General features: G+C 41.2%; 1 protein-coding gene across 1 annotated transcript in view; it reads left to right on the top strand.

Annotated features, from left to right (window-relative positions):
* Positions 1–24,065, top strand: part of LOC124804728 — a 150,423-nt gene extending 126,358 nt beyond the window's left edge. Inside the window, exons 4-7 of the mRNA XM_047265021.1 lie at positions 3,938–4,081; positions 13,084–13,320; positions 18,277–18,598; positions 21,678–24,065. Coding sequence (XP_047120977.1) covers positions 3,938–4,081; positions 13,084–13,320; positions 18,277–18,598; positions 21,678–21,724 — 750 coding nt within the window. The 3' untranslated portion in view covers positions 21,725–24,065. The remainder of the gene's footprint in view (positions 1–3,937; positions 4,082–13,083; positions 13,321–18,276; positions 18,599–21,677) is intronic.
* The last annotated feature ends 1,751 nt before the right edge of the window (positions 24,066–25,816 follow it).

The raw sequence follows: 25,816 nt of genomic DNA, 5'->3' as shown, positions 1-25,816 counted from the left end.
CGTACTTCTTTATGTACCAGAGGTGAAATGATGAACGGTCTGTTGACGATATTTAGTAACTCTCACTGCCTGTTGAGAACAGACATTTGGCGTTCTGTACAGTGAAAATGGAAGGGCTCACCAAAATTCTGATCATTTAATATAAAGAACTACCTCTTTCTCTGTCTCAAAATTAATTTCATACCTGTTTGTGTACCATTATTATTATTATTATTTCTCTACTTTCTTAGACGTTAAGTCTGGTTAAAAATGGAAAGTGACACGGACCTTGATCAAGCGTCACTTCCTTTTAATTGTACGGTATATGTTATATTGCATTTAGGAACTTTCGGGTAATTGAACATGTATCAATAATTACAGATTTCTGTAGTTGTATATATAAGTTTGGATGTAGCTGTATTGCATTGATGTACTGGTGGATATTGTGTGGTATGACTCCTGTAGTTGGTAGTATAATCGGTATAATGTCAACTTTATCCTGGTGCCACATGTCCTTGACTTCCTCAGCCAGTTGGATGTATTTTTCAATTTTTTCTCCTGTTTTCTTTTGTATATTTGTTGTATTGGGTATGGATATTTCGATTAGTTGTGTTAATTTCTTCTTTTTATTGGTGAGTATGATGTCAGGTTTGTTATGTGGTGTTGTTTTATCTGTTATAATGGTTCTGTTCCAGTATAATTTGTATTCATCATTCCCCAGTACATTTTGTGGTGCATACTTGTATGTGGGAACATGTTGTTTTGTAAGTTTATGTTGTAAGGCAAGCTGTTGATGTATTATTTTTGCTACATTGTCATGTCTTCTGGGGTATTCTGTATTTGCTAGTATTGTACATCCGCTTGTGATGTGATCTACTGTTTCTATTTGTTGTTTGCAAAGTCTGCATTTATCTGTTGTGGTATTGGGATCTTTAATAATATGCTTACTGTAATATCTGGTGTTTATTGTTTGATGCTGTATTGCAATCATGAATCCTTCCGTCTCACTGTATATATTGCCTTTTCTTAGCCATGTGTTGGATGCGTCTTGATCGATGTGTGGCTGTGTTAGATGATACGGGTGCTTGCCATGTAGTGCCTTCCCCTTCCAAATTACTTTCTTCGTATTTGTTGATGTTATGTGATCTAAAGGGTTGTAGAAGTGGTTATGAAATTGCAGTGGTGTAGCCGATGTATTTATATGAATGATTGCTTTGCGTATTTTGCTAGTTTCTGCTCGTTCTAGAAAGAATTTTCTTAAATTGTCTACCTGTCCATAATGTAGGTTTTTTATGTCGATGAATCCCCTGCCTCCTTCCTTTCTGCTTAATGTGAATCTTTCTGTAGCTGAATGTATGTGATGTATTCTATATTTGTGGCATTGTGAACGTGTAAGTGTATTTAGTGCTTCTAGGTCTGTGTTACTCCATTTCACTACTCCAAATGAGTAGGTCAATATTGGTATAGCATAAGTATTTATAGCTTTTGTCTTGTTTCTTGCTGTCAATTCTGTTTTCAGTATTTTTGTTCGTCTTTGTCTATATTTTTCTTTTAGTTCTTCTTTAATATTTGTATTATCTATTCCTATCTTTTGTCTGTATCCTAGGTATTTATAGGCATCTGTTTTTTCCATCGCTTCTATGGAGTCACTGACGTTATTCAATATGTAATCTTCTTGTTTAGTGTGTTTTCCCTTGACTATGCTATTTTTCTTACATTTGTCTGTTCCAAAAGCCATATTTATATCATTGCTGAATACTTCTGTTATCTTTAGTAATTGGTTGAGTTGTTGATTGGTTGCTGCCAGTAGTTTTAGATCATCTATGTATAGCAAATGTGTGATTTTGTGTGGGTATGTTCCAGTAATATTATATCCATAATTTGTATTATTTAGCGTGTTGGATAGTGGGTTCGGAGCAAGACAGAACCAGAAAGGACTTAATGAGTCTCCTTGGTATATTCCACGCTTAATCTGTATTGGCTGTGATGTGATATTATCTGAATTTGTTTGGATATTAAGTGTGGTTTTCCAGTTTTTCATTACTATGTTTAGAAACTGTATCAATTTAGGATCTACTTTCTATATTTCCAATATCTGTAGTAACCATGAGTGGGGTACACTATCAAAAGCTTTTTGGTAATCAATGTATGCGTAGTGTAGCGACCTTTGTTTAGTTTTAGCTTGATATGTCACCTCTGCATCTATTATCAGTTGCTCTTTACATCCTCGTGCTCCTTTGCAGCAGCCTTTTTGTTCTTCATTTATAATTTTGTTCTGTGTTGTATGTGTCATTAATTTCTGTGTAATGACTGAAGTTAATATTTTGTAGATTGTTGGTAGGCATGTTATGGGGCGATATTTAGCTGGGTTTGCTGTGTCTGCTTGATCTTTAGGTTTCAGATAAGTTATTCCATGTGTAAGTGTATCAGGGAATATGTATGGGTCTGCAATGTAACTGTTAAATAATTTAGTTAGATGTGAATGTGTTGAGGTGAACTTCTTTAGCCAGAAATTTGCTATTTTATCATTTCCAGGGGCTTTCCAATTGTGTGTAGAATTAATTGCTCGGGTGACTTCATGTTGCAAAATTATCACTTCAGGCATTTGTGGTATCATCCTGTATGAGTGTGTTTCTGCTTGTATCCACCGTGCATGCCTGTTATGTTGTACCGGGTTTGACCATATGTTGCTCCAGAAGTGTTCCATGTCTGTTATGTTTGGTGGATTGTCTATTTTTATGTGTGTGTTATCTATTGTTTGGTAAAATTTCTTTTGGTTTGTGTTGAATGTTTGGTTTTGTTTCCTTCTATTATTATTATTATTATTATTTTCGAATATTCCCATATAAAGAGAGCGTGTGAACTTCAATTCCTTTATGATGATTGTTTATGTTTTTTCTGAGCCCAAATTTTCTTCATGTGTTCACTGTGTTGTTTCTTTCCCACCGCTGTCCATTTGCATCCTGGTCTCTTCTGTGTTGTGGTGTCCAATTTATGTTTTTTGATGATGTTCCTGAATTGAGTTCCATTTTCTGCATCGTTTACTGTTATGTATGCTTATCTGAGGTCCTCTTCAACTTCTTTTATCCATTTTGTTTTTCCCCTGCCTGAGTTGATGACTAAAAATTCGCTTTGAAATTCTGTTTTCATTCATCTTGTGGATATGTCTGTAGAACTGCATTCTTCTTTTCCTTATTGTATCCATAATCTTGTCTGTGTATTTATATAATTCTGATCTTGGTCTCTTCTCCCAGATTCCTTTCTCTCATATCGGATCAAAAATTTTCCTAAGAATTTTCCTTTCTTGTTTATCTATTTCTTTGATTTTAGTTTGGCCACCTATTTGTGTTGTTTCAGATGCATACAGTGCCTCCGGAAGTACGACAGTGTTGTAGTGCCTCAATTTTGCGTTAATGGATATGAACTTTTTGTTATAATAGTTCTACGTGAGTTTATATGCTTTCTGTAGTTTTCTTTTCTTTCCTCATTGGCCTTTAGGTTGATCCCCGATGGCTGGACGATTTCTCCCAGGTACTTAAAATGTGGTACTTGTACGATTTTCCCATGGGTTGTCACAATAGGCAATTTGTCTTGTGGCACTGTTTCTATGTACTTGGTTTTCTCATACGAGATTTGCGGGCCAGTTCTTTGTGCAATTTCGTGTAACTTCTCTATGGCGTTAGTGGCTTCTTTTCTATTATTTGTGAGGATTGCAAGGTCATCTGCAAAAGCTAAACTCTTCACATTGAATCTATTATCTTTTCTAATGCCCATTTGTGTACCATTCTTTTTATTTTGTTTTTTTTGTGGGGAGTGTGTATTTTAAAGGTGACTGAACAGCTTCGTCATCTAAGCGACGCCGGCCACGGCAGGTAAACTTGACGGGGCGCTGGCGCTTGTGATTGTAGTAGAGCTGTGAGCCGGCCATTACTGTCTGACCGGGCGCTCCCTGTCACAGGTTGAGGCGCCTCCGCCGTCCAGTCAGGACGCGGCCGGGGTGGTGCTGGTGGACCCCGGCGGGTCCGGAGGAGTCCCTGGCGTCGACCACCTGTCAGACCCGGCAGTTGTCTTCCGTGGCCGCGGCGCCAGCTACGAGGTCACGGTCAGTGCTCCACAGTCCCTGATTTCTTCATGTTCTATACTATCCATGACAGTTATTGTATAACGGCCAGTATCACTAACTAGATGAGTGGTAGTCAGCCAGACTGCTATCGCCCACTAGCGGGCGTTCCAGCCCTCATGGTGGGCGGCAGGTGGTAGGCATTTTGAAAACATTACCATTACGGTTTTATAGAATTTTTTCATGAAGTATTGAGTAATTATTGTTGCATGCCTTAACTTGCTGTAACTTGGCTTTTATAAAGTAAATTTACTTTCCTAGTACATAAATCACCATTCCTGTGGAACCAGTGGGCGGTTAGAAAATTTTACTAGTATTAATCACACAAAAGTGGGCTTTTGGTAAATGAAGGTTGACTGCCCCCTGAACTAAACCAGATTTTAAACCATATTTTATTTGCTCGGCCCCCTTATCTCCAATACGAGGATTTTATGAAATACATGTCTCGACGAAACTGACTTCATATCTGATAACGTCAATTCCAGGGACCAAGGTACTCATTTGATTCCATCAGTTTCTATGAAACAGGCAACCATTACCGTTCCTGCGAGATATGTTCCTGGAATGTACAATTCAGTGTCCTAAAAGAAGTGCTCAGCACCATACGGGGCATTTCAGAATCTTTGAATCAAACGGCTAGAGGTGAGAGATCACTTCAACAGGAACAGCTTCTGCGACAGACTAAAATGTCCGCTGATGCTTCACGGCGACGCGAGTCGTAGTCGTCTTTTAGTATCCACCGGCCCTGGGAGCAAACTAGCTGTGTCTACCAACCACGTGCGTTGCATAGTACCTACCCCAGTTAATTTAACAGTTTTTTCAACAATGAAACCTAATATCTAATCTGGAAAATTAATTTTGATGCACCTACCTCCTTTCATACAGACTAGATGAATGGATTATAAAGAACACAAAATGCGCATGCACACCGGTGAGTGTCTATGCCCGGGCACCTGTGAAACAGGCATGGGAAAACCGACACTGGTACAATAGTTCCGAATAACTAGTATTTTTTGGTATTGTTTAGCTCTCAGTTGTAACTAATGTTTTTTTGTTTTTCTACTAGTAATCGGGTACAAAACCTAATTATCAATTAGCCATAGCAGCTATGCTAAAATTTTTGGTTTTTAAATAAATGTCTTTTTAAAAGGAATTTCATTCGTAAGATTTTCTTTACTTTGAAATATTGCATTGCTACAGAAAATGAGAAAAGCGATTAATGCTATTTTAATTACTTACAGCATGGCGCATCGTCTCTAGTCTGAAAATATTTCTGAAGTGCAGTATCTATGAAGTACAATGGTCCATTTGCGTTAAAAGATTAGAAACGCAGGGAGCCACAACAAATACACAGCAACATACAAAGAGAAGCATCTTATTCACAGCTTACAATAAAAGGAGACAGTAGCCTAGCTGCTCCATATGTGTACCTAATATGCCTTTATCTGCCGCGGAAAACGGACAAATTAGCATGAGAAATAGAGTTTCTCCTCTTCAGTTTCTCGCCCTTTAGCTGTAACTATTCGTAATGTAACATAACCCGTGGTCTGTGGGTACCGGCTCGATAGCTCAGCGTGTTCGGTCAGAGAGCTGGGTGGCCTCTGTAATAAAAAGAAAAAAAACTGAGTGAAAGGATCAATAAAGAACTTCAACGGATATCATGTGACGCCCGCTATGACCAAATACAACGAACAAAATGAAAAAAAAGGGTGGGGTAGCGTCTTTGATTAGTAATCGAAACATCCATGGCCCACTGTTAAATTTTGATTAATAATCAACATTGGCGGCGGAAGTCTTCCGGATTAAGAAGTCGCCATCATTCTGCAAACGGCCTTCTCAAAGAGAGCGCGAAAGAGGACAGAGCTCCAAAGCCTCTCTTGTCCTAGGGGTGGGAAACTGCCCATAAAGGCCGAAGAATCAGCAATGATCAACGGCGTGAGGATGTGGAAGGCAATGGAAACCGTTGCATTAAAGACACATAACATGTATCATCAGGACATGTGGCATGTAATTGAAAAGTGTCACGATGATACCTCCATTGGCTAAAGAATCCGGAAAAGTCCCCCATTCGGATCTCCGGGAGGCGGTTACCAACTGGGAGGTGACCATGAGAAACAGACTGAATAATCAACGAAAGGATAACGTTCTACGAGTCGGGGTGTGGAATGTCAGAAGCTTGAACGTGGTAGGGAAACTAGAAAATTGTAAGTGAGAAATGGAAAGGCTCAATCTAGATATAGTATGTGTCATTGAAGTGAAATGGAAAGAAGTCAAGGATTTCAGGTTGGATGAGTGTAGGGTAATAACAACAGCAGCAGGAAATGGTATAACGGAAGTTGGATTAGTTATGAACAGGAAGGTAGAGCAGCGAGAGAAATACTGTGAACAGTTCAGTGATAGGGTTTTTCTTATCAGAATCGACAGCAAACCAACTTCGACAACAATAGTTAAGGTATACTTGCCGACATCGCATGCTCAAGATGAAGAGACAGAGAAAGTATATGAGGACGTTGAAAGTGTGATACAGTACGTAAAGAGAGATAAAAATCTAATAGTCACGAGGGACTGGAATGCTGCTGTAGGGAAAGGACTAGAAGAAAAGGTTACAGGAGAATATAGGCTTGGGACAAGGGATGAGAGAGGAGAAAAACTAATTGAGTTCCGTAATAAATTTCAGCTAGTAATAGTAAATCAAGAATCATAAGAAGAGGACGTATGCTTGGAAAAGGCTGGGTGATACGGGAAGATTACAGGCAGATTACATCAAGCTTAGACAGAGATTCCGAAATCAGATACTTCGTTGTAAGGCGTACCCAGGAGCAGATATAGACTCAGATCACAGTATAGTAGTGATGAACAGTAGGCTGCAGCTTAAGAGATTAGTCGGGAAGAATCAATACGCAAAGAAGTGGAATACAGAAGCTCTAAGAAATGACGAGATGAACTTGAAGTTCTCTAAGGCTATGATACAGGAATAGGGATCGGTTCAGTAGGCAGTACAGTTAAAGAAGAGTGCAAGTCCCTCATACACGTTGGAAAGGAAAACGTAGTACAAAGAAGGGAAATGGGAAGAAACCATGGGTAACAGGAGAAATATTTCAGTTGATCGATGAAGGGAGGAAGTGGGTGGGGGGGGGGGGGGGGGGAAGTGGCAACAAAACGACTATTCAAGTTGGGGTCTGGAATATATGAGTCTGGCGACATACGATTTGACTTTCGGTAAAATATCATCCACACAATCCCGAAGGCTGCAAGAGCTGACAAGTGCGAGAATAATCGCACAATCAGGTTAAGAGCTCATTAATCCAAGTTGCTGACAAGAATAATATACAGAAGAGTGGAAAACAAAACTGAGGATGTGATGACGATCAGTTTAGCTCTACGAAAGGTAAAGGCACCAGAGAGGCAATTCTGACGTTGCGGTTGATAATGGAAGCAAGAGTAAAGAAAAATCAAGACACATTCATAGGATTTGTCGATCTGGAAAAAGCGTTCGACAATGTAAAAGGGAGCAAGATGTTCAAAATTCTGAGAAGAGTAGGGGTAAGCTATACGGAGAGACGGGTAATGTACAAAATGTTGAAGAGAAAAGAGGGAGTAGTAAGAATAGGAAAACCAAGAACGAAATACTCGGATTAAAAATGGTGGAAGATAGCGATGTAGTCTTTCCCCTCAACTGCTCAATCTGTACATCGAAGAAGCAATGATGGAAATAAAAGGAAGGATGAGGAGTCGAATTAAAATTCACAGTGAAAGGCTAGCCATGATACGATTAGCTGATGAAATTGCTATCCCGAAGAAGAATTTGAGGAAGAAGTTTCTAGAATGTACGTCTGGAGTACAGCTTTGTATGGTTGCGAAACCTGGGCTGTGAGGAAACCGGAACACAAGAGAATTAAAGTGTTTGAGATGTGGTGCTAAAGACGAATGTTCAAAATTAGGTGGACTAATAAGGAATGAGGAGGTTCTGCGCAGAATCTAAGAGGAAAGAAATATGTGGAAGACACTGATAAAGAGAAGGGACAGGATGATAGGACATCTCTTAAAACATGTAGGAATGACTTCCATGGTACTAGTGGGAGCTGTAGAGGGCAAAAACTGTAGAGGTAGACAGAGATTGGAATAGTTCCAGCAAATAATTGAGGACGTAGGTTGCAAGTGCTACTCGGAAATGGCGCATCAAACCAGTAGGAAGATTGATGACCTAAAAAACAAAAAAAGATTCGGAATGTCCAAAGTAGTATGATCTTCGATTACAATATTTCTCAGCGGATATCAAAATAGAAAGCAATAACAGAATACTGGTGACTTGTACTATTCAACTACTTACCACTTTTCGAGAAAAAGAAGCTAAAAGTGAACATACAAATTTTTTCCTTCATTTGCTTATTTAGTTTATACACTGGTGTCCAAAATTATGCAACAAACGGAAACTTTTCAAGATTGTGTTTATGTTGCCACAAAGCAGAAACAATGTAAAGAATACAGAATGTAAACGAATACAACATGCATAACGGTAGACAAAAATATTATTCGTTTTTTCCAACATAAGGGTTTTGGAATGACATACACTTGAGGAGTCATAGAATCAACCAATCAGAGCAGGAAAAACTGTATTATGGGCACGTTTAGTACAAAAATTTTGGCCGAAGATGGATAGTGAAATTTGCAACGAATCAAAATATATTTAAAGCAAAGATTTCCATTATTTTGCTATACTTAATATGACAGTAGGGAAATTTCAGGTTTGATACGTTGCCAGCACTGGGTTTTGTTTCTTGAACCTAATATATTCTGACAACGCTTTGCTACTCTCAAACAAACGAAGCTGTACCCGTTAATTTGAGATTCGCAAGGCATTGTCAGAAAGCAATATGTTTAAGCAACAAACACAGTGATGACAACGGATCAAACCTGAAATTTCGCAATACTGCTGCCATATTAAGCATAGGAAATTGGCAGAAACCTTTAAGTTAGATATATTCTGATTCGGTTCATATTTCATTATCCATCTTTCGGCCAAATATTCTGTATTAAACCTGCCCGTAATACAATGTTTCCCCTTCAGATTGGTCGATCCTATGACTCCTCTAGTTGAAGAAGATTGGTGCACTCCCATGACTAGTGAAGCGCACAAGTGTTCAGTTACTACGTCTGCTTTCAAGGCGTATATTGGCACCATTCCTCACATTGAATAATTTTCATTCCTGCTATGTGGTTTCCGAGTTTAGTTTGAGACATTAGATTTTGTGATAACGTTTAGTCTTTGAACCTTACTTTATATTTTTTGGATTCACTTTAACTTGTAGACCCACATCTTGTCTACATGTTTACTAGTCATTAATCCATTACCTTCGTAAAAGATGCCGCCACCGTATGAGAATAGTACTCTCAACTTATTTTTCTAGATTTTCCGCTTTGAATACCGTAACTGTAGTGTCCCAACCAAAGGTCACAGGTACAAGTGTAATTGACGTTAATCATAAAGGCTTAAGAGTTGCTAAAAGTTACAATAATTCTTGCAGACTTTACAAACGCAAGAACATGTTTTTTTTTTTTTTTGTTTTACATTGGCATTGTCGTACTTACAGAAATAAATTCCGTCTGACCAGAAAAACTGTTGTAGATTCATTCGTAGATTTGCGACAGGATGAGTGCAAATAGAGCGTAGAGAATAGCCCACTCTTTCAGAATCATAATATCGTTGTACTGTTGGAATAACAGCCACGATCAACGTGACAAATATTTCCAGTAAGCTGTAAATGATTGTCGGCTCCTGTTTACAATACTCCGAATTAGATTACTAGATTCAGTTGATACTCCTACTGAAAAGGCAAATGCCTTTGTAAACTAATGCAAAACACGGAGATTAGCGTCATTTATTTTTTTCGAAATAAATAATATTAACAAAGCTTCATATTTTGACTGGATGCTGCTTGTAGATGTAGTAAGTATTAGAGACGCAAATTTCAGAAAAGCTTCTCTAGATGTTCAAACCTCGATCTGGAAGAGTTAAAATAACGTAACGCTGAAAATATACGATTCACAGTATTACTCCGAAAAAGAATGTTTATGAATACATCACTACCATTGTGATTCTATTTCACTAGCCTAATGAAGGAATACGATACGAGCGTCGCGGGCCGAGACTGGACAATTTAAATCCAGTTTGATGGTGTAGATTCAGAATCTCTGAGGTGGAATTAAACACTTTCAGAAAAGGATATGGAAGAAACGAAGAAGAATGAATAGCGTTTAACGTATCGTCGTGGAAAATGGATGAAGGCTTTCGGAATATACAGGGTAATTTTTTGCACAGTGTGCAAACTCCAGGGATTGATCGATGAGAGGGTACGGAACAAAAAAAGTTGTAATGAACTTACATCAGGAAATGCATGGTTTCCGGTCTAGAAACCATTTATACAATCATACTTTGTTACAGAGACTGCGGTCTAATACGTGCTGTACCATGTAGCCACAGTTCAAAAAATGGTTCAAATGGCTCTGAGCACTATGGGGCTTAACATCTATGGTCATCAGTCCCCTAGAACTTAGAACTACTTAAACCTAACTAACCTAAGGACAGCACACAACACCCAGCCATCACGAGGCAGAGAAAATCCCTGACCCCACCCGGAATCGAACCCGGGAACCCGGGCGTGAGAAGCGAGAACGCTACCGCACGACCACGAGATGCGGGCTAGCCACAGTTACTGTATGCATGTTTTCCATCTAGAGGGTGGTACTGTTCCTCATACGTCATGTCCTAGCGCCCTCTGATGCCATAGTAACTGGTAATGTTGTGTCCGATTCACTTCTTTCTGACTCACCTTTTAGTGGAAGTGATACAGCATTGCGCACAGTGATTCCGTATTTGAATCGAGAGTTTGCCGTCGTGGGGTTTACTTACAGAAAGGCAAATGGCGACAGAGATTGCATCAGGAGACCTGGCCCTGCCGACAACAAGCACAGCATTCAATGTTTGCCACAATGTTTCGTCGTTTGTCTGAGAGAAGGAAGCAGGGAGCAGGAAATCATGAAGGACGTACCGAAACCTTCGGGCACCAGGCTGGGAGGAAAACACTGTGGAAGGCGACCGCCGTGTTAATAACATGCAGTTGGCTCGCCAGTACAGGACAAGCCAGAAGACCGTGTGGTGTGTTCTCCATGACAACTGTCACAGCCTTGTCACTTACAGCGTGTGCAGCGCTTACTAGCGACAAACATCGGGAGTTGTTTTTTCACTGGTTTGTTCAACAGGCAACCACGGTTGCGGGATTTGTGTCATCCATCTTATTCAGAGACGAGGCCACCTTTAAGCGGAGTCTGAGGCATTGAAGAATATCCAGTTTGAACGTGGAGGGGAGCACAGGTGTAAAAACCGAAAAAGGAGACGAAGGGTGGAACGTAGTAAGCATCCTCAAATACATGCAGGATCCAGTAGTTATTCAGAGTTACGAAGAAGCTCGCACAGTACTGACAGTTGTTGAAGAGTTGCATCAAACGAGTCTTCGAAATGATGGCAACCATACCAGCAACTGCTCGTCACTCATAGTTTGAAGTCAGTCGTCTCTGTTTGACGTGATGTGTCTTCTGTGCAAAGGAAGACCTGCACACAGTATGCAGAATAGCAGACACCGATGGATGCTGACGGCAGGACCTCTTCGTTAACTGTCAGTGTGCTACATTACATTATACCTGTGCGGGGGACAATTATGCTTTCTATTGACCAAACCTTAGTCACACCTCGTGTTCCATTGCCATGTTACTGCGTCGACTTGCTGTCTGTGGCACCGATCGAGGTAGCGCAGTGGCTAGCACACTGAACTATCATTGGGGAAGACGACGGTTTAAACCCACACCCGGACGACCCCCAGATTTAAGTTTTCCATGATATCCCTAAATCGCTCCATACAAATGCTGGGATGGTTTCTTTGAAAGGGCACGGCCTATTTCCTTCCATATCGCTGGCGCCATCCGAGCATGTGCTCCGCCTCTAATGACCTCGATATCGACGGGACGTTGAAGTCAATATTCCTTCCTGTTGACTGTGTCCTACATCAACCGCACGCACAATACTGTGGCAGTAATACGCCATTATGGCTTCTGGTGTCGCGTTAGGACAAACATCATTCAGAAACGCCGGTCAATCGATTCACTTCCAATTCCAAAGCTTGACCTCTGAAAGACATTGTGATTCCTTACGCAATTTATTACTAACAGTAACTCAGCATCGTCAATTATTCGTTCGACAGATTCTATATATCTCTTTCTTCTGCTACAGGTTTTACGCCTTCACCTCCCTCAAGTCGTATCATCCCATATCTTCTTCTTATACATGTTTTCCATGTGTTCCTCTCCTCACTGATCATCCCATATCTTCTTCTTATACATGTTTTCCATGTGTTCCTCTCCTCACTGATTCTGCGGCGTATGCTTCAAATCCACCTAATCTTCAACATCCTTCTTTAGCACCCCGTCTCAAATGCTTCGATTCTCTTCTAGTCCGGTTTTGCCACGGTCCATGACTCACTTCCAAACAATGCAGTGTCCCAATCGCACGTTCTCAGAAATTTGTTTCTCAAATTAAGGCTGATGTTTGACATTAGTAGACTTTTTTGCCCAGGAATTACCTCATACTGCTGTTATAAAACGATCTCCAATGTTCACGGCCATTTACAAATCTTTAAGTAAACAATAAGATAGCCACATATAACCTTACTCAACAAATGCAGGTTGTGCAGCTTAGTACTTCCAATCATGACTTGTTTTCAGTGGACTGTAAGTTGCACATCATCTGCGTCTTGCGTTCATAATTGCTCAGATTTTACTCAACAGCGACGTACATTTTCTATTACAGATTTATCAGGCTTGAAGACAAGCTTGACTGTCTAAAATGTCAGTCACGCTGTTCTCAAACAACTCAGCTGCTATGTTTTGCGACAGTCATATTTTAGCTATCTGTGTGTTTCCATTGTTTTCAGTATGGTGACGTCTGGTCTGTAGGCGTGGCGTCAGTAACACAGCAAGGCGTGCTAGTCTTCGCAGAGCTGTCATGGCGGGCCCCGGAGGACGACATGGCAGCGGCTTGGCGGGGCGGGGGATCCCCGCTGTACCTGGTTACGTGGGAGGTAGACGGAGGGGGAATCACCGGCAACCTCTACACAGACTCCTCCTGCGTCACGCTCTCTCTCTGGGCAGACACTGTCTTCCACATACAGGTTAGTTTTCCGGACAATTTTCGTCTGTACCACTGACTGAGCCACTTTTCTCAAGCATCTGTCATTGGAAAAGCAAAACAAACTTCTCATAAGTAGTGCAAACAAGCCATTTAGCAAATGCCTGTACCTCACACATTGCTGTCTATATATGTCCGATGCTGAATGCTGCAAGAGTACAGGTATCGAACTATAGTTGATACACATCCAAATATAGATTCTACTGCTTTTCAAAGGTGAAGTGATGCTCAGAAAAGTTTTTTTTTCTTTTTCTTTTCATTTCTATACTTCGTAGTAAGGATAAATATGATGCCGACTGCGAACTCATTATAGACAAAACACTTGATATGAGTAGAAGAAAAAAAAAGTGTTAGATATAATGTCAATAAAAAAATTATTTATTTAGATTGACATAGTGCCGTAATCGATTCAGAGTAACTGCGTATTGCGGGATTGTTCAAGATGCTACAAATGGTTCAAACGGCTCTGAGCACTATGGGACTTAACTTCTGAGGTCATCAGTCCCCTAGAACTTAGAAATACTTGAACCTAACTAACCTAAGGATAAGAAATACTTGAACCTAACTAACCTAAGGATATCACACACACCCATGCCCGAGGCAGGATTCGAACCTGCGACCGTAGCGGTCGCGCGGTTCCAGACTGTAGCGCCTAGAACCGCTCGGCCACGACGGCCGGCTGAGAAAGAGTACGGGGGAAGTAATTTTCGCCATCATGCTCAGTGCTGACAACAAACATACGGTTTTTGTGTCGTGCCAATCTACAAAGTGTGGTAGAAATGTGACGCCCACAAGTGATAAGATTGCGTGGAAGCAATTTTCTGCAGAGTCGTTCATTTTGAATTGTGGTACTTACTTGCAGTACTAAATTAAGCTGGCTCTGATGGGTCAAATGGTTCAAATGGCTCTGAGCACTATGGGACTTAACATCTGTGGTCATCAGTACCCTAGGACTTAGAACTACTTAAACCTAACTAACCTAAGGACAACACACACATCCATGCCCAAGGCAGGATTCGAACCTGCGACCGTAGCAGTCGCGCGGCTCCGGACTGACCGCCTAGAACCGCGAGACCACCGCGGCCGGCGCTGGTTCTGATGAAAATGTTCAGCGAGTAAGAGAAGATCGGCTTTTAAAATATTTAACGTTTACGTCACAAGTAATATAGAACATTTTAGAAAGAGAGGGAAAAATAAAAATGGAGTTCAGTGAACTAAAGTCGTGAAATCAAACAAAAAATCCGAATAAAATGTAGAGAGTAAATCAGACTTCAAAATCAGTAGTGGTCAATTTTAAAACTAACCCCATGGCGATATTGTCTACGCCAGAACAAGAGGAGTCATTTCGGACCAAGGCAGGAGCGACTAATGAAAGGAGTGATAGGAAGGTACAATCGGGCATTCTTGTGTCCTGTGTACCGTTCGAAACAGACACTATGTGCTAAACTCATTTTCGTTAACATTATACATATGCTACTTTTATCAGTTTTCTATCACTTTAAAAATAAAGTAACGTAAGAGAATAATTTTAGTTATATCTGTGTGTGTTTTGTTGACTTGCACATATACCACCTGAATGTTCTTGTCCCTAGCTACTGACGGTTAAATATTCACAAGCTTTCGGCCTCGTGCTCCTCGACCATTGTCGACTGTCATCTCGTCCTTATATACGCATGCTCCCCCCTGGTGCCCATTGCAGTGTCATATAAGACTTTTTCGGGACCCGGCCAGATATTCAAAAGAGAGACTAATCTGATATGCATGTTGTGCTGGTTGAAGACCGTGAGACACCCATTGGGGGCACACTTTGCGAATTTCCATCTGTTCGACGTGAACTTTTTCAGCGCTCGACCTGCGCCAGTGGCTGCTACCCAGACACACCGCTCTTGAATAATGAGGTGTGCTGTGTTTTCTGGTGAAAGCTGGTTCAGCCTTGGTGCCAGTGATGGGCTTGTGTTGTTTAGAAGGAGGTCAGCTGACGACCTGCAACCAACCTGTCTGCGTGACAGACGCGCTCTACCTATACCCGAAGCTATACTCTGCGGTGCAATTTCGAATTACAGCAGGAGCACTCTCGTGATTATCTCACGCACCCTGATTGCAAAATGGTTCAAATGACTCTGAGCACTATGGGACTTAACATCTGTGGTCACCAGTCCCCTAGAACTTAGAACTACTTAAACCTAACTAACCTAAGGACATCATACACATCCATGCCCGAGGAAGGATTCGAACCTGCGACCGTAGCGGTCACGCGGTTCCAGACTGAAGCGCCTAGAACCGCACGGCCACACCGGCCGGCCCCTGACTGCAGATCTACACGGTAATCTGATGATTCGACCTGTTTTTCTGTCAATCACGACCATCATTCTACGGGATATTTTCCAAAGACGTAACGGTCGCCCAACATGCTCTACAGAGGGTCGACATGTTGTCTTGGTCTGCTGGACCTCCAGATCTGTCTGAAATCGAGCACATACGGAATATCATTGGACAACAACTCCAGCGTCGTCCACAACCAGCATTAGTCGCCCCTGTATTGACCGACCAAGAGCAACTGGCACGGAACTCCATTCCACAAACTGACATCTGGCACCTATACAACACAATTTATGCTCGTTAGCACGTTTGCGTTTAACATTCAGGTGGTTACACCGATTATTAATGTAGCACGATTTCTCGTTTGGAATGGCTGATCTTGTGGTTACATTAACCTGTGATGCTTCAGTGTTGATCATTTAAAAATGTTACCTAGGCAAATGTATTCTCGAAATTTCATTTCTCTACAATAACTATTTTTCGGTGTTACAGTTTTTATTTCCATCGGTGTATTTGGAATACAGTGACGATAATATGCTAAATTCCCCTGATCGCTTGTAATCTTACTCTCCCACACATCACCACTGAAATTTTCTGTCCCAGCACAAGCTTTGTAAGCTTCGAGAGGAGTAAGATATGCAAAAGAAAAACTTTTTACTTATCTTCGTTTTTTCTTGTTGTTGGCTCCAATTCTTGCGTGCAGGGCTACATTCTTGAGGATGAAATTTTGATTTACTGGGTTCCAGAAAACTAAATAACAGATGAAGTATTAGCTGTTGCTATGATTTATTTTATTTTATCCCATTCTTCTATATCACACAGACTTCACAATCTCCATTTTCATACAACCATCAATTACATTGTCATAGTCAAAATTAAAAAACATGTGCGTTCCCATCAGAGGCATGCCCACTCCTAGCCACATTCTGCGGTACTCACAATACTCCAAGAAGTTTACAAGGCGAGAGAGTTTACACACTTCCTTGACAAAAGAAGAATCATCACCAAGTTATATCATTATTTTATAAATCAATCCAGAAATAAATTGGTAGGACATGTTCTGAGGCATCAAGGGATCACCAATTTAGTATTGGAGGGCAGCGTGGAGGGTAAAAATCGTAGAGGGAGACCAAGAGATGAATACACTAAGCAGATTCAGAAGGATGTAGGTTGCAGTAGGTACTGGGAGATGAAAAAGCTTGCATAGGATAGAGTAGCATGGAGAGCTGCATCAAACCAGTCTCAGGACTGAAGACCACAACAACAACAACAACAATTATCGTCAGACTGTGCAATTAATAATAGGAATTTTAACTAAGCCACCTATTTTGTAATTTCAAATATTTATAAAAGAAGAGTGATTCTAGCTGTAGGTACAGAGTAGTAAGAAATTGATTTGTTTTTTACGTATTTTAGCCCGAAACATAAGATATCGTATACAAAATCACACAAATTTCATTCAGTTAAACAGCTGATATAACGTTCACCTACACAAGAATCGATAGTATACATGGTATCGGTTATTTCTATCAAAAAAAGGTTATGTTAAAAAAGGGTGTCGCGTTACACGCTGAAGTACAGGGTGATCAAAAAGTCAGTATAAATTTGAAAACCTAATAAACCACGGAATAATGTAGATAGAGAGGTAAAAATTGACACACACGCTTGGATTGACACGGGGTTTTATTAGAACAAAAAAAAGTTCATGAAAGTCCGACAGATGGCGCTGGACAGCAAACTGCTATCGTGACGGGTGAGAGGTACGCCGATATGTTACAGAATCGCGTCATCCACAGTCTGGCTGATAAACACCTGCTGGAACGTACAATGTTTACGCAGGATGACGCTCCACGCTAGACGCGTGAAAGATCTCTTGCGCGCGTTGTTCGGTGCTGATCTTCTGCTCAGCCGCCACTTTTGTCATGCTTGGCCTCCCAGGTCCCCAGACTTCAGTCCGTGCGATTATTGGCTCTGGAGTTACCTGAAGTCGCAAGTGTATCGTGATCGACCGACATCTCTAGGGATGCTGAAAGACAACGTCCGACGCCAGTGCCTCACCATAACTCTGGACATGCTTTACAGTGCTGTTCACAACATAATTCCTCGACTACAGCTATTGTTGAGGAATGATGGTGGACATATTGAACATTTTCTGTAAAGAACATAAACTTTGCTTTGTCTTACATTCTTATGCTAATTATTACTATTCTGATCAGATGAAGCGCCATCTGTCGGACATTTTTTGAACTTTTGTGTTTTTTTTTTTTTTTTTTTTTTTTTTTTTTTTTTTTTTTTTTTTTTTTTGTTCTGATAAAACCCCATGTCATTCCAAGCATGTGTGTCAATTTGTACCTCTCTATCTACATAGTTCTGTGATTTATTCAGTTTTCAAATTTATACCGACTTTCTGATCACCCAGTATGTAGTGTGTATAGACACACCCGTTATTGTGGGGTTCACTCTTCCTAAGGGGATCATAGATGACTGTCGCGAGATACGGTCACCGTGTACAGGAGGAGGCGCCGTTGCCAGTGGTAGTTCGGAATTTGAGGAGTGATTATTCATTTTCACAACAGGAATAGACCTCCGTACAGTACCTGTAAGCAGATCACTGTTACAGGTGGAGCTGGTGCGTCATTCGGTGGCCATCAGCCGCAGCGGGCGCCTGCGCATCGACACGGCGGGTCACCGCAGCGATGCGGCTGGAGACGGCGGAGGCGCCGGAGAAGGCGACGCCGACGCAGACGTCGACGCGCCGCTGGTGGAGCGGCTGCGGCCGCGCGACGCGTGGTTTGTGCCGGTGCTGCCCAACGCCGCCGTCGCCGCGGCCTTCTTCGCTGTGGCCTGCTGGCGCGTCAGGCGACGGCACCGCCAGGCGGCGGCTGCAAAAAACGCTGCCGTCAGCAGCCCACAGTGTGGCACGGCGACTGTTAAGCCTGTCGGTGCGTAACTTCCACCTGTTCTAGGGAAAAATACACTTCTTTCACTGTGTGTTGATGTCAGCACGCTTACTACTCGTTGACACTCTTCGCTTGCTCTATTGTCTGCTCACTCACTGCCATCTGTCTTATCTACCTCTAGCTGGAGCACTACTATCCAAACAGCGGAGCAGAAATATTCGTTCTCAACAAAGTAAAATCCTCTCTGTATTACTACACAGGGTATTTATTTCTTCAATATCATTTTCTACATCAGAAATCCGTATTTCGAACGATCTTCCTCAATAAAACCAGCGAAACTAAATTTCTTTCCAAATCGAAAAGGTAGCTAATGGTCCACTTTGTACGATATATTGAAGGTCTTAACTTTATTGTGTGTTACCGAGAACTTGTATGCATTTAACTCAGCAGTTAAGAATTATTAAACTTATCTGAAATAATAACTCACTCCCCGTCGTAGGCGGCCGCTGGCACTTCTAAGACCTTTAGTGTAACGTGCTGTGACGCACACCGCGGAGCCTGTACAACTCGATGTCACCTAGCGAGCCCCTGTGACGTCACTGATGGCAGCGCCAAGGCCCAAGAGGAAGAGAGGCCTAGGCTCGTACGTGGCACGTACGTCACAGCACGAGACACTGCAGGTCTTACGAGTGCCAACAGCCGTCGCAGGCGGGGAGCGAGTAACTATTTCATACGAGTTTAATAATCCTTATGGGCGCGTTTAAATGTCTGCAAGTTCTCGATAGTGGACGACAAAATGTAAACCTTCTGAATTAAATACTTCTTAAATAAATGTAGAAAGCTCGAGAGCTTTGTGTGGAGCCAAACGTTCCCGAAGTGTGGCGGTCAACCCTACTAGTGTAACGTCACAAATTCGTTGGAGGCCCTGTATAACTCGTTGCCCCGAGGCAGCTCGGCCATATAAGGACTGCAGCAGCAGTCTGACGACAGACACCACTTCACAATAGGAGACAGGTACTCGTCCGAACACTCGCCGATTTTAAATCTCTTAACGTGGCTGGAATACAGAGAGAATTTTAACAGTTTATTGTTTGTGTCGGTAATTATAACTGCCCTCACAAAAATATCTTAAATGTACGCAAGTGAAACGCAACTATGCTTAGAAATAAAGAATGTTGTGTTATATTCTTTGTAGTTCCAAGACATATGAGGGATTCGATTCTGAAGACCGTAAGCTGCTCAGACTAAATAAGTGGACAAATAGTTAGTGAAAGAGCACTTTTGTCGTCTTCCTAATCTCTTGCAGTCTGCAATAAGAGACAACTTCAGACTGTCTTCGTTAACGTAATTATTTAATCTTTCTCTGGCAATAGTTAGTGAAAGATAGGACCACTTTCTTCGAAGAGTTAAAACGTAAACCGACATTTATCAGGCTGCATGTTTATTCCGTTCACTAGTCTCACATCTAGCTGGTAAACGAGGCATCCACGAAATGCAACTTGCCAAAAAATACATTCTCAATGGGAATTGTGTATCTGGAACTTCTTAAAGCATGAGTCTCACTCTCCAGCCAGCAACCTCTTCGATCCGTTTTTGCATTCCGCGCACTAATTGGGACTCGAAGCTAAACACATGTGCCACGCTAAAATTTCTTCTCCAGGTGCGACAGCTGCTCAGCGCTCCTGCTCCTGCGCCGACTCATACTGCACTGTCGTTCTCCTTCCTTTCAAATCAGTCCCCCCCCTCCCTCCCGCCCCCTCACTTTCTCTCCTGTCCCCGACAAAGGTTGGAACGCTGGTAGTCCTGGAACAGCGGCCCTTACTGTCCGCCATTACATGCTAATGCGATCAGGTTCTATATGTTAAACTGTTCTATCTAGTGATACAATGAATTGCAGGTTTTAATAACATTCAAATAAAAATAAATCAGTAATAACTGTAAGCTTACCTTCTCATTATCGGTCTTCTGAAAGTAGTAAGAAACCGACCTGTTTTAATTACTTCTCACTCGCGTATTCCAAGCGTAATTGGCGTCTATCTTCTTGTTCCTGTTCTTCGCTTAAAGGAATCAAAAGAGGGCAGCAGTAATTGGAAGTCGTCATCTTTACTGCGAATTTCAAATATTGAATGTGTACGATTACCCACCTCGCACAGTTACCTAGCTGTCCCTTACATCCTTCAAAAGTCGGAGTTTCTGACCGAATCAGTTTGTTTCAACGAATAAACAAATACAGCCGAGGGGGGGGGGGGCACATGGTTGACTCGATTTACTGGAACAATCGTAATACGATGTAATGCAAAAAAATGGTTCAAATGGCTCTGAGAACTATGGGACTTAACAGCTGAGGTCATCAGTCCCCTAGAACTCAGAACTACTTAAACCTAACTAACCTAAGGAGGCAGGATTCGAACCTGCGACCTTAGAGATCGCGCAGTTCCAGACTGAAGCACCGACAACCGCTCGGCCACACTGGCCGGCGATTTAATGCATAAATGAAAGAGATCGCTTACAAATTCCTCCTTCCAACAATTCTTGAAGTAGAAAAGATTCGAAGATGAGCTTCAGGATCGTCACGGTTTCGTTTACTTAGCGTGAAATAACTACTTTTGGCAACAAACGTCTCGCCTAACCACCGCTGTAAATTCAGGCTCTTACTGAGTGATTTTGTCTTGGTCACCACAGCCTCAATAAATTTAAAGGACTTCGTTTCTGTATGGCTATTACTTAAAGTTACTACTTAGTGCCACCAGGTAATTTCGAATTGTGTGCTCCTTCTCAACTGCTCATTAGGTACTGAGGCTGTCGTGTTTACAATAAGAGCCTTGTAGAACAAATATCGGTCTTACAGTCAGGATTACCTAGTTTTGCTTCAGGCGTACTTTTTCTAAATCGGATAGGAGGAAAGGAAATAATAGCTGTGTACGCAGTACTCTTTGCCACACGCACAGTGGCTTGCAGAGTACAGATGCTGTTGCTGTTATATTAGTATTTATAAGTAATGTGGTCTACATCAGTACTCAGATTTCAAAATGAACACGAATTTCTTCTGTTTTGCAATGTCTGTTGTAGATTTACCCCCGTTCAGCTGGCTGATGATCGCATGACTTCATTCTTGTTCCAGGAGCAAAGCGGTTGCCGCCAGTGGGGCCAGATGACTTGTGCGTCTGAAGTCAGCAGAAGAGCGCGCACAGGATCAGTGCATAGTCACCTCGTGATACTCATCCTCATCTAGTCACTGTTGTAAACCAGTAGTCCTAGCTTTTTACACTTACATACTCCTTTGTTACTTATAAATAAGGTGTTACTCTATCCCCGTGAGCAACTAAAAGCATATGGACTGCTGTGCTCATTGTCAGTAAGATAACTCTGGCGTTATGTATACATCCCTACGTATGTTGCACACGCAACGTGGTAGCACCGCGTCAGGATGCAACTCAACTTGTGCAGTGGACATCTGCAGTAACCTGCCCAAATTACTGAAGTGGTGACGTTGGCGGAAAACTGCATAAGATAAAACAAGTGTTCGTTTTACTGCGAGTAACCGAATGAATTATGATGAGAAATTATATTTATCGACTGTAGTGTCATCTGAAAATGAAACAACCACTTCTAGGGCTATGGAATTCACGATCAAATGGTCAAGTAGGTGGTAGTGAATTCCACTGTCACAATATGTTGACGATCGCCAGTGATGTAACTTGCTGCTTAGTATGAAAGTCAATGAACAGCACTTAAAATTCGTGTACTGTCCGAAGCTAAAGAGATAATGTGTCTTAAGCAAGTGGGTTGAAACAGGAAAAGACGCAGCCAAACGACGGGGTTTGGTTTTAGCTGGTGGGCGTACGCAGTCAGTTGGGACCTTGTTCGAGCATCCAAATCGTTCAGTGAATTGTTCAACTTACGGTAGAAAGCAGCTGCACTAAAAAATAGACATCTGATGGAAATTATTCTCTAAAATCTACACCTCACAAGCTCTGTGGCTTTCTCACCAGAAATAAATTCCTTGTAAACTATGCCACAAAACGTTGCAATTAATACCGTGTCGAAAATACCTGAATTTGTGAGGATAATTGTATGAAAGTTCTGATTTCTAGAAAACAGTCACTACCTTCGAAGCTTCAGAGAAACAGCAGGCCTTTTCTTAATATTTTACAGTTGTTCCAGGGAAGCCTAGGCTGCTGAAGGGAGTACGTGACGCTGTTTCAGTTTATAGATTTTTATGTGACTGTTTCCTCTTTTCGATGCGGTTCAATGACATATTTGCTGTTTACGCGTAGTTGTTATTACCAAGCACTGCATTCTTCAGTCATAAGAATTCAGTAAGCTACTGCCGGTGTGGAGTATTAAGTATAACGAGAGTATGCAGCTCTCTACAGTTCGATTTGAGACACCCTTTGAAACAAGTTTCCACGAGAACAAACTGTTGTATTTTACCACCTGCGTTGGAGAGACAGTTACAAGTGAAATGAATGGCTTGTATATGTAGGTCACAAAATAGTAAACAGAAACGAGAAACTATTTTTGGACAGTGAATATTTAAGGAGAGGTGGACCCTTTCTATTTACACTTTGAAGTATGAGCTGAAAGCAGCTTTTAAAGTGAAAATCGACAGTATTCATACTATCTGTAACATTTTTACTTAATCCCAAATTTAGAAAAATACGCTAAATGTTCAAGTACCAAGGAAATTTCCTATAAACTGAAGATCTTAAGACATTTTTTCACGGTGATTTTGGGTGTAACAAAACGTACTTTACAACTTCAATTTTCTTACAGCATCGGAACTAAGTAATGTGTACTCATGTATAACTAGCTGAAATGCCAAACATACAAAAAGATTTTTGTTCGGCGATTGCAGTATGTGCTCCTTTGTGATACAGGCAACTATACTGAATGTAACATGTTTGTACCTACAGTGACAGTGGTTTTGTAAAATCTTAGTTCGAATGCTGTGACATATTAAAGTAAACAATCTTTGACACATGTTGTAGTGAGAGAACGGGAAGGCAGCATTGTTGTACAGTACTTGAATTGCCCATGTCAACACATCCTGTTACATTATGGTATCCTTAGGAACCATTTATAAATTGACCTATTTGATAGTAATAAGACCAAAGTATTAAAATGTAAGCTCCTTCCCATATTCTTATAATTAGGACAATCATAGGAATCCCATTTCATATCACTAAAGATAGATTTTTCTAAGATAGTCTTTGAAATATATATGTTCAGCTGTCATAAACTACAAGTTATTCCTATTCTCACACAAAGTATGAAATTGGATTTCAGGATTGTGGTATGTTACATTAACAGTTAAGAGGCAAAGGCCAAGATATGGATTTCATGAAGAAAAGCACGGTAATAGAGATACTTTACAGTAACAAAACAGTTTAAGCTGATTGTGATGTCAACAGTTCCATGTTTCAGTGATTTGCATATTATTTTTGTATGAAATATTCCCTAACTAACCGCTTTACTTGTTTGAAGACTGTACGAAATAAATAATAAGATACCTTCAAATTTGTATTGCATTATTTATTATTCCATAATTCCTGGTCAAATAACAACGTTCCGTTGGAAGCTCCAAAGCCATTTCTGCTTTACTATAGACATAATACAAACATTATCAAATGTTTCTTCAATGATTGAGTCCTACTCCAACCACTACCAAATTCACTATTTAGAGTCGTCAGGAACGTTATTAGAGAATTAAACTTTCTTCTCTTACTCAGAAGCCATAAAATGGCCTGGTCACCTCTTTTTATATTTTTAAATAATGACAATAGATGAAATAAGTGCAGTCATTGGGCTAAGAGTAGCATTGGGAATGAAAATTTTGAATAATGAACTGAACGACATGAAGTACTACTCAATGGTTGATTTGGGGGGGGGGGGGGGAGGAGACCAAACTGCAAGGTCATCAGTCATTGGATCAGGGAAGGATGGAGAAGGAAGTTTGCCGTGCCCTCTCAAAGGAATCATCCCAACATTTGCCTGAAGCGGTTTAGGGCAATCACGGAAAACCTAAATCAGGATGGCCGGACGCGGGACTGAACCGTTGCCCTCCAGAATGCGAGTCCAGTGTGCTAGCCACTGCACCACCTCACTCGGTCATGAATTTATGATATATCCTGGTATATATATTTACACGTAACAACTTTTGAACAAAATTAATAGTCCATTAAAACACTCGGTGTAAACGATATTTGGAGTAAGAATGTAGTCTTTGTGTACTTTTTGTTTTTCAGTTTCTTTAAGGGATACAAATTTGTTAGCTGTTTTAGGTATCGTTGAAAAGGTTACTTACAACTGTCTGCGAGTGAAGACGGGATTTCGTAAATGCAATCCTGCTCTTTGAAATGTTTGGTGATCCAAATGTAATTTTAATAGTCAACTGCCTTTTTGTCAACTGAAAACGCATGATTGGATCGGATGATGGACATGGTCACAGTTATTATCTATGACATTCTTCTTCTTCAGTAGCTCTACAGCCCTTGGTGAGCCTTGGCTTCTTCAACAATCTTCCTCCACGCTTCTCGGTTATTTGCTGCTCTTTTCCACCCCCGGACTCCCATATTGCTGATATCCATTATTACCTCATCGATCCATCTTCTTCTAGGTCTCCCTTTTCGCCTAACTGAATGGATCGTACCTTTCATCATTTTCTTTTGAATTCTATCCTCTGCCATTCTCTCCAAGCGTCCTAGTCATCGTATTCGCTGTGATTTCACAAATTTTACTATGTCCCTGTCTTGTATTAACTCTTGTAATTCGGCATTGTAGCGTATTCTCCAGCCTTCTTCCTCCATTATTGGCCCATAGATTTTGCGTAGTATTTTATCAATGCTTCTTAGAGCATTTTTATTGTGTTCTGTCAACGTCCATACCTCTGAGCCGTATGTGATAACTGGGCGGACTAGGGAATTATATACACTCCTGGAAATTGAAATAAGAACACCGTGAATTAATTGTCCCAGGAAGGGGAAACTTTATTGACACATTCCTGGGGTCAGATACATCACATGATCACACTGACAGAACCACAGGCACATAGACACAGGCAACAGAGCATGCACAATGTCGGCACTAGTACAGTGTATATCCACCTTTCGCAACAATGCAGGCTGCTATTCTCCCATGGAGACGATAGTAGAGATGCTGGATGTAGTCCTGTGGAACAGCTTGCCATGCCATTTCCACCTGGCGCCTCAGTTGGACCAGCGTTCGTGCTGGACGTGCAGACCGCGTGAGACGACGCTT

This window comes from Schistocerca piceifrons, chromosome 7 (assembly GCF_021461385.2).
Source record: "Schistocerca piceifrons isolate TAMUIC-IGC-003096 chromosome 7, iqSchPice1.1, whole genome shotgun sequence".
Lineage (NCBI taxonomy): Eukaryota > Metazoa > Arthropoda > Insecta > Orthoptera > Acrididae > Schistocerca > Schistocerca piceifrons.
Note: the sequence above shows the minus strand (reverse complement) of the source record. Positions and strands in the feature narration are given on the sequence as shown.